This window comes from Pollicipes pollicipes, unplaced genomic scaffold, assembly GCF_011947565.3.
Source record: "Pollicipes pollicipes isolate AB1234 unplaced genomic scaffold, Ppol_2.1 Scaffold_4881;HRSCAF=5763_pilon_pilon_pilon, whole genome shotgun sequence".
Taxonomy (NCBI): domain Eukaryota; kingdom Metazoa; phylum Arthropoda; class Thecostraca; order Pollicipedomorpha; family Pollicipedidae; genus Pollicipes; species Pollicipes pollicipes.
The window spans coordinates 59,893,970-59,909,003 of record NW_023596576.1 but is presented as its reverse complement, the minus strand read 5'-3'; the positions used below and the strand labels follow the sequence as shown (position 1 = coordinate 59,909,003).

Sequence of the window (15,034 nt, the reverse complement as noted above, 5' to 3'; positions counted from 1 at the left end):
CCTAGAAGCGTGATTTACACTGCAAATAATATATAATTAAGAGCTGTAAATTATTCACGTTGTACTCAGCGAAGCAAGCGTGCAAGCGTTTGTTTACCTTATTTGAAGTCTATGACGTGGTGGCATGTGGTTCATATAACCTGAAGAGACATCCCCTAACTAGTTTATTTTCTCTTTCGAGCTCTTACAATTTTTTCCTGGTCACGCAGTGGCTGCATATACCAATCCTACGTAATGCTCACCTACGGCGGAACCACTACCTGCCATTTCTCAGGGGAACAAATACACCCCCTCCTCCCGTCCTTTTTCCCCAATGGGGGGCACAACGCGCGGTAACCCATCCCTGAAGTCAAACTTGAGCGTCCCCTCATGCCCCTGATCGGATGTGGATCCACAGCTACGCGGCAGGGGATGAAGCTTGCTTTGCGTAATAGTGACGCAGAGGGGGATCAATGCAGCAGCAGTGTGTGACGTACATCGCCTTCGCCTAGCTCGATTGAACCCGGGTAAATGCCGCAGTCGCTTTTACCAGTCTGAGCGCACATCAGAGAACGTTTGGCTGCACTTAGAGCCACACCATATACGCCGGTGGTGCAGACCTGGCAAGATAACTGAACTCTTTGATCCTCAAGGAGCGTTTTCGTTGGGATGCTTTGGTCACCACTGTATTACATGAACAGATTTCCCTCAACAAACCAACAAACAAACAAAGCCATTTGGAATCGGGCGTCCAAGCCATAGTGCACCTCCGGGGTTAAAACACAAGATATCTTTCCTGCGAACGTTTGCCACTGTACAGTGCACATGCACACGATAATTCACCTATGCATAGTATGGTCTCTGGCCCAGATGATAGTGCACTGTACTGAGAAGAAGCTATGACACTGCGATAAAATATCGCTAGAATGGGGGGACGGACGTCCTTCTACGTTGGAAAGGGGAAGAGATGATAGCTATTTGGAGTAGCTGTTTTTAGGTCGACGCCCACAGGGTTAATGCTAACTTTTCAGACAGTTGTAGGGCTCAGCCCCTGCCCGCATTCCTGGTTCCCGCGGCTCCACACCTTGCGGTGGCGCAGCGAAAGGCACACGAGGAATTTGCGTATAACGAAGGCCGTTTTGGGGAATGCCAGTGATTACAGGCAGAGTTTTTCACTCCTCTTTATTTAGGTTTTTTGATGATTTCACGACTCGTCCTCCATAAACAATTGGCGCTCCCTCCTCCCCGGTCAGTGGCTCTGCCAGCTACGGCCACAGGCTCCCTATTCTCGTGCCTTTGACGGAGTCCGAAAGAATGCGACCACCATGATATTTCATGACCTATCCTTTCCCAGCAGCTTATCTGTCTGGAACCACTGGGGATAAACAAGTGCATTGAGAGAAACATTTCAGTCAGTCTATGCATATGAAAAGGAGCATGGACCCTTGGCCTTTCATGAAAGAAAATTGGCAACAACCATGGTCATTCAAGCGTGTGTAGTCGATCCGCGTTTTCAGCTGTGTATGTAATTTTCAAACGCGCATCGATGCATGACTTGCTGCTGTCAGGGAAAATAACTTAGGATTAATTACATTGACATGGAGGTACCTGTCACGGTTGCTATTGCGATAGACTTGCGAGGCATTTATAAGACTTATGAATATTGGTCGAACATAGCTCAAATTTTTGAAAATTGGCCGGTAGGTTTTGGCCATTTTCACTATCATCCCGCACTGATATCGATTTTGTTCATCTCAAGACTCCTGCGTATGGCATAAGTTGAAGGATGGGGATTGAACTACCCTACGTTGCTCGTGCAATTCCGGATTCTATTTTGGTTGTTTTCGTAATGACATGTCATAAAGTTTCGTTTTGCCCAAACATAGTCGACAGTATGTCTCTCTCAATGACTCTACGACCCCTAAGGTAATGGAGCGTGACCAAAGCGCAACAAGGGGAGGCGGCGGGTTTAAACAGCGTAGCATCACGTGCAGGTGTTTCGAATCATGCTTAAGTATTTCATCTTAACTCTTTCAAATCTTTCAAAACCTTGAGACCGGATACTGTTGGTTTTTCTTTCAGGGACAAGTCCGTTTTTTTGCCCATCCGTCTCAGCAGCCTTGTGAGTGTTGCCAGATGGGACGCTATGCAGAAACGCTGCGTAAACAGGGAGAGGGGAACGGAGGATGAACAAAAAATGCGTAACCGTAATTGATAGATCTCTGAAATGTAATGCCATGTCTATGCTGGTGCGGTTGTGCGCGCGGCTCTGATGGATTTGACGTGACATCAGCGTGATCCTTCTCCTACCCAGGTAATCGCGGTCGTGGGTAAGTGGTTTGCCGCGCCCAAAGCCATGTAAGGGCACAGATGTCTGGGAAACTGGTCCCGGAATCCACTCCCGAACCAAATCATCATATCACGACCCACCCAGACAACGCTTGGTAGCGGCTATTATCTTGGTGAGAGCAGTCGATGCGTGTACGTTATCAATGTTGTCCTGTGCTAGGGGAGAGCGGAAGGCCGTGTTTGACCAATTGCCAATCTCAACTGTCATGCAGACAAGTATGCATGACAAGTATGACTGCCCTCCCGCTGCGCCCCGCACACCGCTTCATGCCCGAGCACAGACTACTCGGGCATGAAATGTGTGAGTAATGATCATGAGTGTTGTGCCAGCCGAGATGCAATCTCGGCTTTAGCTCTGAACGGGATTTTCGCTTGCCTTCAGGCAGACACAGCACCTGGGCCTAATTACGCCACACGGAGCTTCGACCCTGAGTTCTTTTGACGAACGTTTTCATGACTAAGGGATATCGGAAGCAAAAAGTAGCATGAATACGCGTGCGATGAAGATGGCGATGCTCCTTTAGTTATGTTCAAAAGGACCGAAAGTGTTGCAATTTTGCGAAGAAAAGAATTTCCTGGTTGTACAGTGCAGCACATACGCGATATTTTAGCCAATTATCGACTGTCCACGGCGGTTCGCAGCCCGGCCATTGGCCGTTTCTGTGCCATCTTGATCACGGGACGTTACGTTGTCGTCGTAGTCCTGCGCGGCCCAGTATTTTCCACGTCGACAAAATGCATCCAATGACTCGGCGGTCTATGAGAACGATCAACTGCAATGCAGGTCCACTCGGTCCGCCCGGGGCTTCTTTCTGACATTTGCCCCAAGTTCACATCGGTCTGCGCCGATACTCCTCTAGTCGAGGAGTCAGCCTCAAACAGCTGAAGGACAGCGATTGTCATTTTGCAGCAGCTGTCCACTGCCTGCCGAAATGATTGTCCGAAGAAAGCCATAGGTCCTTTGCCCTCGTTAAGCATCATGTGTACCCAGTCACGGGTCGTCTGCTGATCGCCCAATCAAATTTTGATGTCGGCGTGGTTGGAGTCATTTGGTTGGCATCCAGAGATGGGAGACAGTCCTGACAATAATCGTTTGTCGTCATATAATTTGTTGTGGTTGAGGAGCTAGTGTGCCGCAACCATTAATGCGCCAAGCTAACCATGTGACCCGCCCATTCCAGGCATTCATGACTGTCTGCGCATCCGGATTCCGGCGTCCATTCCTGATGCCGACTCCGGGCGCAATCGAATGTTCGTGTCGGCGCGAGACGATGGACAGCCATTTAAAATAGTCGTATCTCGCGTTAGGAAATCCTAAGCGTTAGGAAAGTCACCTGCCCAACCAAAGAAGCAACAAAGTCCTCGTTGCGCCAAAAAGACGGTTTTTGGAGCTTGAGCGTTGGTTCGCTAAAGAATATCTGATTCTGGACCCCATATGTCCAGCAAAAGCCAGCTTTAATGCTAATAAGCCCCCTTCTGCTGTGACTAGACAGTGGCAGGCACCCGTATATTGCTCAATACCGCAACAGGTCCGGAAGTCAGGGCCAAACGCGAACTGCGTGTGTCACGCATCGGTAATAGTGACGGCTCCTCTGCCCCTGCCCCGCCCCGCGCTTTCGCCGCCGCCGCCGCCGACGGCTCCCGTCCTTCGTCTGCCGGGCAGGCGGCCAGCGGCCTTGCTCGGCCCGGCGGCGCGCGGGCCGGCCCCGTCGAGCGGCGGAACGAGGCTCGACGGCCGCCGCAGTCGGCACTGGCCGGCGCCACTGACCCAGTTGGCGGTGCGGACTGCGGTGGCGATGGTTCTCTCTTGATGCGTGACTCGCCTCCAGATCGTGGCGCGTGACATTGGGGAGCGGATCACAGTGTCACGTCATTTCGCGTCTCTCGTCGCCTCGCTCCTGCTGCTTTAGCCGGAGCGCACGATTAGCCCCGGTTCCTGTTGATGGATGGAGGGGAGGCGGGAGCGCTCTGGGTGGTGGTCCGAATCGCTCGAGGCGGTGCGTTCGGTTGCAGCAGTAGCCTTCCGAGTCTTGTGCCCTGCCATCCAGCAGGCACTAATGGACAGTTGCTCGCTCTGAACTCATGAGGCCTTAAAAGGGGTGACGATAGTGCAGTGGTTGGGCAGCGCGTCTGGGAAACTAGAGGCACGGGGCTCGATTCTCCACAGTGCTCGCTCCTCCTGCCAGGCTGAGAGGCGGGTGGCATGATAGCATCAGCAGCTGAGTGCGTCGTAAAGTTACAGTGACAACGAAATATAAAAGTCCGATTCAATCCGCCGGGCCAGCTATTGACAGGACATATATAAATAAATCCCTGGTCTCCTTACAGCGCCGGCTGAGCGAACATGCTTTTAAGGAGATGTCTACTGTCGGAGAGGGGGATTTCCGCATAAAAATGGGATCGTCCTGACATTTTTCTGACATTTATCTCCATCTGATGCTGCGTTAATGTGTGCTGCTCTGAACCTCCAGCCAACAGAAACTGGTATTGTAAGCTTAATGGTGGACTACCACACACTAGAGCAATCGGCCAATATGGCTGCTTCAAGTGAGCTTCTGGTGGCCTCCACTGGCTTTTGCAGGGGAAATTTATTGACCGGTGCAGCTCCTAATCTGCTCGGCGAACAGAAAGCGGAGTTTCCGCATCAGCCGGTGCAAGCCGATGCCCGGAGGGATGGGTGGGCCATCGCACACGTTCTGATCAGTACCGATTACATGCAGGACGCTCTGTGCGGGCGCCTCGTCTCGGGGCTTCATGGGGCTGGGCCGGCGTTTTTCTTGTACGCCACCAATCCTGGTCATCACGCGATTTACCCCCGTGCGGAGTTGCCTCACCACACTCAAAGCTTGAAAGGTGCTCGTTACTGGTCGTTGGTCAGCTTCCTTTAAGCTATTCAGAGAGCAGAGGCAGGAAGCGAAGGGTCAGTTTCAGGTGTGAATATTTGCCGACTGACTGGAGTCCATATGGGAAACCCTATTGTATGATGGCTAATGGGGCTGCTGACTCACGGGGCGCGGATCAGATTAATGGACTTTCGCTTTCATGCGTTCAGCCCAGCTGCCAAACCGAAATCAGTGCCCGCCTCGTCTCCCAAAGCCGATCGCAAGCCATTCGCCGATAAGTGAATTTGGCCTCCCGCCATTCAGTTCGCCGACCACATCAGAGACATGTGGCACACACCGTCCCCCACCCCCTCTCTCACGGAAATGCGCAGAAATGTCTCTGCTTTAGTTGATCATGTATTACGATGTGGATGATATATTGGGTGACTACACCGATATGCTGGCAGGCATTCACACGACCACGGGATCGGAGCGGTAACTGGCGTATATCACGGCGATACTGGCAACTACCGTGCGTGAACGCGTCTTAGCAACAGCGGAGACGGGAGAGGACATATAACAGGCGCAGAGAGGAAGCATGCGGCGTTTGTGTCGTAGTTGAGCGTGACTTGAAGCACCTATTGCTATAAGCTTGCCAGACTTTTCTATGGAACACAGACCCTTAAAGATATCGACAATGTAGCTAAAAAAGTCGACGTTGTCATCAGGACTCCGGCCTCTGCGCGAAAGCTGTTAGAGGCTATACAAGCTGAAGAATGCTTAACAAGATATGTACCATCAGCTCTCCGAATCTGTCGTTCCAGGTCCGGGACCGAGCCAAGAAGTTCACCCCAGATGGTCGGATGCCTGCACAGGGTCTCAAATTTTGTCCACTGTGACCAATGCGCTGAATAATGACATCAGTGGTTCTCTCCCTTCGACATCCGTCTACTATGCGTAGAGTCGTGCCTACGTCTATCTGACACGGGTGCAATTAGTGCTCAGACCTAGCTGATCTAAAACGCATCGATACTAGATCCACTTGTCCTTCTTTCGCTGGATGTTCAAGGGAATTCATATTTCAAACGTCTTTCGTAAAGGAGCCGCATCGCTGTGGGTGCCGGCAGCAAAATCGCATTTCAACCATCTGCCAAACGACAGGAAACTGCGCTGTAGGTGCGCACCCACCAGCGCTGCGGCGCATTGGCTTTCTAGCACGCCACAGATGGCACTGAGCTGGCACTGGAACCTCACACCATCCCGAGCCCATCATACTGAAGTCGTCACGGACCATCGACCGCCGCCACGCCCCCACTCACAGGCGTCACTGCCCACCACTTCGCCACGGTCGGATGCCGTGGGCGGCGGTCCGACCTGACCCGGGCGTCGCCGGCGGCGTTCAGAGCCGCAGGAACTGCTCCAGCGCCGCCTCCAGCAGGCGGCGGTCGACGTTACTGTCGGCGGCGTACTTGACGCCGCGCACCTGGCCGCCGCCGCGCACCTCGCCGTACTCGCCCACTATGAAGCCGGCCTCCAGCGTCTCCTGGTGCACGATGGTGGGCAGCGGCGGCCTGCCGTCGGCCACGCGGCGCGCCTGCGGCGCTGCCGGCGCCGTCGCCGCCGCCGGCCGGCGCGTGCCCCCGGCGCCACCGGCACGAACGGGTGCCGGTACGGCTCGGCGGTGGTTGTCGGCGGAGTGGGGATGAACGGGTGTCGGTACGGCTGACTGGTGGTGCTCGGCGGAGTCGGCACGAACGGGTGCCGGTACGGCTCGGCGGTGGTCGTCGGCGGCGTCGGGATGAACGGGTGACGGTAGGCGGGCTCCGCAGCCGGCCGCGGCGCCTCCAGTCCGAGCGTGGCGCCTCTCCTGGCGCTGCAGGAGCGCCAGCTCCCGGCGCACCTGGTCGGCCAGCCGGTCGCCCAGGCTGGGCGCGTTGCGCCCCCTGCCGGTGGCGGTGAGGGCCACGCGGCGCCGGTACGGCCGGCGCACGATCGGCGGCACGAAGAACTGCGGATTGTCTCGCGGCTGCGAGTCCAGGGCTGCCACGCGCAGCTGGTAGGCGACCACCTTGTCGCTGCCGGACGCCTTCTGCTCAAAGTCGATTTCAGTCTCTTTCAATTTGCGCATGGAGACTTCATTTGCCTTCTCTAACAATGCATCGGTCCTGTGAGGAGAGAGCTTAGAAAAGTCTTGCCTCTTTGTGGTCGCTCTGCGAGCTGTTAGCGGCGTTTCTGTCGTAGTAGTCGTAATTATCGTTGCAGTGGTCGTTGGAGAAGGTGTGGTGGACGTGGTTGTTATCGTTGTAGTTGTTGTTGCGGTTGTCGTTGTAGTTGGTGTGGTTGTTGTGGTTGTTGTAGACGAGCTTGTGTGGGAATTTCTGAGGCTAGCTTCCTCGGACACCAGAACAGATAAAGCTAGATGTGTCTTGCCGTTCTCGTCGCCATGCTTCAGGTCTCCCAGAGCATCGGTCGCCCCCGCCGCGGACGACTGAGTTTCAGCAGAGGGCTTCGACTCTGTTGGGGCTGACATCGACCCGGCAAAGGATCTCAACTTTCCCGCGGCTGACTGCGTCCCAGCGACCAGTCTTGGCTCTGTTGGGACTGAAGCCGTCCCGGCAGAGGGTCTCAACTTTGCCGCGGCTGACTGCGTCCCAGCGGCCAGTTTTGACTCAGCCGGAGCCGCGACAACTCCGCCAGAAGTTCTCAACTCTGCCGGAGGAACCCCTTCCAACTCCTCTGGTGGATCGCCATCGAAGACGTCGGGTCCGTAGTCGTCGTACTCGTACTCGTACTCGTATACATAGTAGTGGTGGTCGGACGGCGCCCAGGTGGAAGACGGCTCCGGCGGCTGCTCGGTGGCGCCCAGCCGGTCAGCGATCAGCTGGTGCAGCACGCGAGCGCGGCGCGGCCCGAGTGGGGCGGCGGAGGCGGCGGCGGAGCGGGCCAGTGTGGCGCCCGAGCAGCCGCCAACCAGCAGCACCGCCAGCAGCCCGCTAACCTGCCGGGACAGAGAGGGGGCGCCCCGTCATCGGGAGGCACGGACCGAGGAAACACTCCCTGGCGCCCTGGGTGGAAGCGCTAATAAAAACGTACAGTCCATTTGGTCGGCATGGGCTCGTGCAGTCATCCACAGCCGTTGCCCTCGACTACAATGCCTCAAGCAGGAAAAAACGGCGCTTGCCCAGCAAAATATGCATGCAAAGTTAAACAATAATGTTGGATTTCAAGCTTCAAAATCCCAATCTGTTCCAAAACATAAGGTGGCAGAATCTCAGCACTTTTTCCAGCCGCGTCACTCCGCGTCCATAATTTTTCTCAAACACGTCATCTGCAGAGCACTAGTCCTAGCACTGTAAAAAGCAAAGCCGGCGCCGTTGTGCAAAAGGTATGACGCATGCGACAATAACTATGTGGAGAGTGAGTTGCAAACGTGTGGTGTCTGCGCCTGTTCACCGATGGATGTATCACATATACGCATTACCATCACCAACGTGGCAATTACGAGCTCTCCCTTCGCACGGGAAATATAATCTTCTCGTTAATGATGGGAATGTGAAACTTGTGATTAACAGGCCATAATCGGCATTGTGGTAGGCAACGTAGTAATTATTTTACTATCTCTATGACAGTTGACACAATGACAGGATGCGTAATTGTATTACGTGTATGATTACTTCTGTGATTAAATAAAATATGTTCTACCGAGCCTCAGGCACCTAAGTCGACATTGCTTTCAGCTCTGTGTAATATAAATCTTACGACGGAAGCGATCGTTGTGATCAGCTTCGACAGCTTTATGATTTGCGTGCTCCGGGATGAAGCTGCAGACATGCAAGGGTAGAAAAGGCATCATTCATATCACAGTGAGCGCGGATAATCGTTTGGCGAGCCATCACATACAGTACAGCACAGCCGGTAAGCGTCTTCACGTCTTCCGTCGTGTGCCAGTACAGGTGCGGTCTGCCGTTGAAGTTGAACAACGTCATCGCGGCGAGGAAGAGTGAGCGGATGCATCCTTTCACTCCACTCCCTTCCCCCTCCATCGGGATGCAGAGGAAGTGTGAAAACAGGTAAACCCGGGGCGCGTGCCGCGCGCTTCACACCAACTGTCGCGCGTCATTTGAAAAGGTGCCCCGGCCTGTTCAAAACGGTTCACAGCCAAGCGTTAGCGCACACGTTTTCCGTGGCCTGTTTCCGGAGTTTCAGAGCACGCTGTCTTCAGCGGAACTGGCTCGGACGGGGAGGGGGAGGGGAGGGGGGAGGGCATCTCCTGGCAGGTTCACGACTTTTTCTGGGACTACTGAGATAATCTCTCCATCGTCCCATTTATAATTTGGATGCCTGATTTAACCTCAGCCAGGGTACACAATTGTAATCCAGGCAGCACCGCTGAAGATAACGCTGCCTTAACCATAAATCTTCGTCGCCGTCTCTGTCCACACGTGTAGACAGAGATGGCTGGTGATTGGACATTCACGGAACTATAGTCGTAGCACTCTAATTCGATTAAGTGAACGTAATTTGTTTGACGTTTGCGGACAAGCGTATCACCAGGCGATATTTCTTGAAGAAAACAAGTTAATTTTAATTATTGGGCCGCATAGTTTTTGGGATGGAAGCGAGCTTTGCCATGGTCTGGAATCCAGACACTGGTATGCAGATGCAGACCAAAGGACCATGGACCAGTGGTAGATCCAGGCTGTGGATTCAGGCTCTGGACCTGAGCTGAATTCGTTTTAAAATGCCGTAATTTCTTCCAATTCTTGCACCATCCATTGTCTTGTCGGCCATTAGTCTGTTTTTCTTTTTCATTACAATGCACTACAAGGTTTTGTTCCCCAATGAGAAAATCGGGCGCTAAGAACACTATGGTGTGCTACGGTTTACAACGTTTGCTGTATTACCATTGGCGTGCCGTTTCCAGCCATGAGTGTTGCACGGAGTGCACGTCGATAGACGGTGAAACTGGGATTCCAGTGCGATCTCACTTACAAAACGTCCGTGCATCCGAGGCAGATACCCCTCATGTCATGCAGGCTAGGTTTCAATCACCCATCAGCAAGGTCGAGTTGGGGCAAGCCCTGTCTCCCATGAAAAGCTACCAACTAATACTTTCGTGGGTGTAATGAAACCCTTGACCTGCAATGTGCGCCAGCCTGCCCGTTATGAGCATGCGGAGCATGGGAGCGGCGGTGAGCGGTAGCCATCGCAGATGGACAGATGGAGGCAAAGGGACGGGGACAGAGAAGGGCAGATAGCTGGGGGTTCTGAGAAGGCGCTCCCCCTCCTTTGTTCGGCTACAGAACTCCTGGCCGGTAGCGTTTTTGTGACAGCGTTTTACAGCGGCTGTACAGCCGCAGTTGGGCCGAGCAGTGTCATTACAAAGGCGGCGGCGTGGCGGCGCCACTCTTTGTACATGGGGTCCGACGCCACGGCAGACCTTGACTGGCAGCGCGTCTTTCCCATGACCTGGCGTCGGCCGTTCCCTGGCCTGACGCGGCACGAGGACGGGCACCGGGGCAGCGCCCGTCCTCGCACGGAGCGCGGGGCGCCGCCGCCGGGCCGGACGCGGCGGCGCGGGGCGCCCGTGCCGTGCCGGCCGCGGCCGGGGCGGGCCAGGGTCAGGCGTGGCCCTTCCCCCGCCCGCGGCCAGTGGCGGTCCCTCACCCGCGCCGCCCGTCTTCGCCGCCCGCCGCCCGCCGCCCGCCGCCCGCCTGACTGGTTTGGGCGTGGGCCGCAGGCCCCTAGCGGCGCCACCCCCGATCGGCTTCGGCGATTGGTGCCGCCAGGAGACTGGCGGCGACGGCTGGTGCCGTCAACAGCCCGACCACGAGCGTAGCTCGGGCCAGACCATGTCTCCCGTGCCTCCAAGACCGTGTGGGAAGAGGGCGGACACACCAAGGCAACAGTGCGTGTCCTCGCGAGCCCTGAGGTGCCGCCAGCCAGATTCGTCAGGGATGGCCCACGCGGGCCACGCCACGGACCCCATTTCCGCTAATCTGGCAAGGCCAGTCGTGCCGATGCCCGATTAACAGCGGCAGTCCAACAGACAACGTCGCCCGACAGGTCAACGGCCACTGACGGCTGTTCGTCACGTACTTCACACAGCTGACGGCAACAGCCGCAGACGGAGCCCAGGCCAGCGACGGGCAAGGCCGCCGGCCAACTGATGCTTTTTACGGCAGGTACAAAAAATAGTTCTGGCTGAAAGCGACTGGGCCGGCTGTAGCGTTCTTTACATGCCTTTATCTGGTTTCGGTTTGATTGGCAGGCATACTTTTAACGCGTCGGTTCGTCCTGTTTCGGAAGCAGTCACAAACAGGAAACGAAATAATGTGATTGCTTCAGTTTATTCGAAAGAGTTAGAAGACCTGTCTTTTCAGTTAGAATTCGGTTTCTGCACGTCGCTGATATGCATGAATGCGGTTTGAGCCATGCAAGGTTTCTCTGCCTGTCCGCTGACAATTTTACACTGCCAATTGAAGCGTGTATTTCTCAATTTATGAGACATTATGTCTGAACCAGCGCCGAAAACTTCATGTAGGTGCAGCTATACACATCACACAGGAGGGAACGCGGAATTTCACAATGGGATACAACTAGTATTTTCCACTGAAAACCAAGTTTAGCGCGTCACTGATGCGCGAAATTTCTTGTGTGACGTAAAACAGCACCGCATGCTCTCGCCCTTCTTATTTTAATGCGTCTACCTAGAATTTCTGTTAACACTCATTCATGTGCATGTGTGTCATGTCATAAATGTGATAAGGGACTGGGAAACGTCCCCTGGGGATACTTAATGTGCACGCCCTCCTGCATCTTCGCGTAGCGAGTAAAGGCGAACGCGTGAAATGCGGGCCAGATAAGCTCATTTTCATTTTCGAAGCTGGGTGGTGTGGAATGAGCCGTGACGAACTCATTCATATCTGCAAAGAAACAAGTATTCTGGCTGTGCCTGAGATGAAGGCGAGGCCATCGGAGGGAACCGGGTGTGGCTGGGCTGGGCGCGGGGGGGGGGGGCGATCACATTAAGCGGGGCCGCCGAACCGATGGCGCGATGTCCCCCTCTCGCCCCCTGAGGCGGGCCGGTCCGCTGGCAGCGGATGACGGCCAGCGCAGTCAGCGTCGCGTATGAAACAGCTCGTCCACAGCAACGTGCTGCCTCGCTGGGACCTCGTGCTACCTCGCTGGGAGGGCCGGCTCTTTCAGCCGACTGCCAAGCTGCAGACGCCGATCTAAATTCAAGGCGCGATCTGCATAATCTGATTAGGGGCTTTTATAGAGTTATTTACCGCGAGTGATAAGCTGAGCTGACAATGGGCAGACTGTTTCGATCTCATACAGGTGCAGCACCCCTAGGGGACAGCCCTGCCATTTCTCATGGCGGTAAGCATGTATTTGTGCTCCTCTTGAGATTCCAAAAGGTCCCATCATGCCGACAGGGTGCCCCAGGTAAGCGGAACAAAACGCTCCATCAACCAAGGGGATGTCCAATATGTGTCCCGTAGGAGGACGCAGATGGCTAACAAATAACGTCAAGGTATGTTCGTCGACGGGAGACCCCAAATGATCTAAAGGGAATTCCTTGAAATGTATAGGAGACCCTATAAAAGTATGGAGAGCCCGCCCGCCTAGAAAAGGTTTGAATTAGAAAGAGCGAACTCCTGACCAAGCCAATAGGAAGTCATATTCAATTATGTATCTAAGGGTTTTTTGACAAAATGTGGCGAATCTGAAGGGCTCTTTAGACCAATGTTTCCAGAGGATGTACCCAGATCTACTTGGGAGACCCATAAATCTCCTTGCCCCCTTGAAAAAGTTTATTGTGCTGTTCCGTGTCCTGTAGTGATCGGCGTCAGTGTTTGGTGCAGCGATGATCAATATCAAGGTTTGGTTCTGTGCTGATTGGTGTCAGTATTTTGTCCAGAGGTGATCGCTGTCAATGTTTAGGCCTATGATGATCGATGTCAACGTTTGGTTTTGTGGTGATCGGTGACATTATTTGGTTCTGTGTTGATCGATGCCAATGTTTGCTCCTGTGGCGGTCGGCGTCAATGTTCTGTAACTTCAAGGGCCTTTGCGAGGAACATTATACATATAGATAAGACAGTATTAAAAGCCTTATTCCTCGTAGAACAAACAGGAGAATGAAGAGATGGATGTGATGTTTGGCTACATGCCTTTATCGAAACGGATATCAGTAGTAAATGCCCATAACTGCATAATTTACTACTGAAGATTATGTAGTGCCGTGCAGAACTAATGCAGTAATGAAATACTGCATAGTTTACTATTGATATTTGTTTTGATAAAGACAAATAGGCAAAATATCACATCGATCTCTCCATTCGCCTGTTTATTCTGCGAGGAATAAGGCTATTAATACTGCCTCATCTAGACATCAATGTTTGGTCCTGTGATGATCGCAATAACGTAAGTTGGTAATTGCATTTGTGAGGAACATTATTCACCCAGACAAGACAGAAGCAATAGCCTTATTCCTGGGAGAAAAACCAGGAGAATGGAGATGTAGATGCGTTGATATTTCGGAAACACGCCGTTATGTAACAAATAGCAGAAGTAAGTTCAAAATTGCATACTGATGATAATCGATTTTTCACTTTTCTTTTTAACAGCGAGCCACAGTTTTTACAGGGCACCAGCAGCCAGGGGATTAAACAAGGAACAATTGCAAGCCTATCTACTGTACTACGGTACAGTGCATATCTAATCAAAAATTACAATGCGCAAAAATACGTATGCATGCAAACGAATTCAACTTAACAGGCAGCACGCATCATCCTTCATTCAAACTGCAGGTGAGCTGATGTAAACAGGCATTACGCATCACGCAACAATTACACGCGCAAACGATTTCAATTAGGCATTTGGCAATACGCATAAGGCATCACTTACACACATAAACCATTTTAAGCTAGCACACATCACACATCAAGGCACACATCACGTTCGCATATCGGTCACGATGATCCCTGTGGTAAGGTGAACTTCTGCTATTCGTCTCGATAAAGGCATGTTGCCGAAATATTTGCGCATTTATATCTCCACCCTTCCTTTTTCTCCGATGAATAAGACTATTACTACTGTCTTATCCATGTGATGATCGATATCAATGTTTGGTCGCGTGATGACCGTTGTCAGTGTTTGATCCTGCGATGATTGGCGTCAGTGTTTGGTCGGTCCTGTGGTGATCTACGCCAGCGAAGAGTCCGGAAATGTCCTCTCTGGAAAGTGCCGCCAGCACGCCCAGCTCAGCATCGCGCTGAGGACAGTTTCGCCAGCGGTGCTGTGGTCTGGTGTTCGAGACGATCCCGGGAAGACGGCGCTGGCCGCCTGGCCCCACCTGCGGAGGCGCCGGCCGGTGATGCGCGACCTTGAGAAGGCTGGCCCGGGAGTGAGACCCGCCCGCCCCTGCCGGTCACGTGACAGTCACGTGCCGCAGGCCACGGAAGAGCGGGGCGGTGCTGCAGCCAGCGCAGTACGGTGGCATGGCAGGGCTGCCGCTGCTGTTGCTGCTGATGATAATTTGTGCATGGCGCAACCGCAGTGTGCAGCAGTTACACTAGCTTAGTTTAAAGCATCACCTCGAGTATCGATTTCCGATTGACTTGAAGGTCGTGGGGTCGTTCTCATGTCGCGGGAACAGCCATTGTCAAACCATTTCGCCATACTGCCAGTGCAGTTAGCGCGTCCGCAAGTCCAATCATCATCAAAGTCCGTCTGCGCCCTGCTCCGCCACACGCGCTTGCTCTAAATGCGACCGATTGCGGCGGGTGCCACGACATTAGTGCTACGGCAAAAACTCAAACTGGCAGGAGTGCCTCGACATCAGTTATACGCGACATTACCTCTGCCGCAAAAAC

General features: G+C 53.5%; 1 protein-coding gene across 1 annotated transcript in view; it reads left to right on the top strand.

The window, feature by feature from the left end:
* Positions 1 to 6,528, top strand: part of LOC119100695 (U3 small nucleolar RNA-associated protein 15 homolog) — a 30,237-nt gene extending 23,709 nt beyond the window's left edge. The window contains exon 8 of the mRNA XM_037223771.1: positions 6,472 to 6,528. Coding sequence (XP_037079666.1) covers positions 6,472 to 6,528 — 57 coding nt within the window. The remainder of the gene's footprint in view (positions 1 to 6,471) is intronic.
* The last annotated feature ends 8,506 nt before the right edge of the window (positions 6,529 to 15,034 follow it).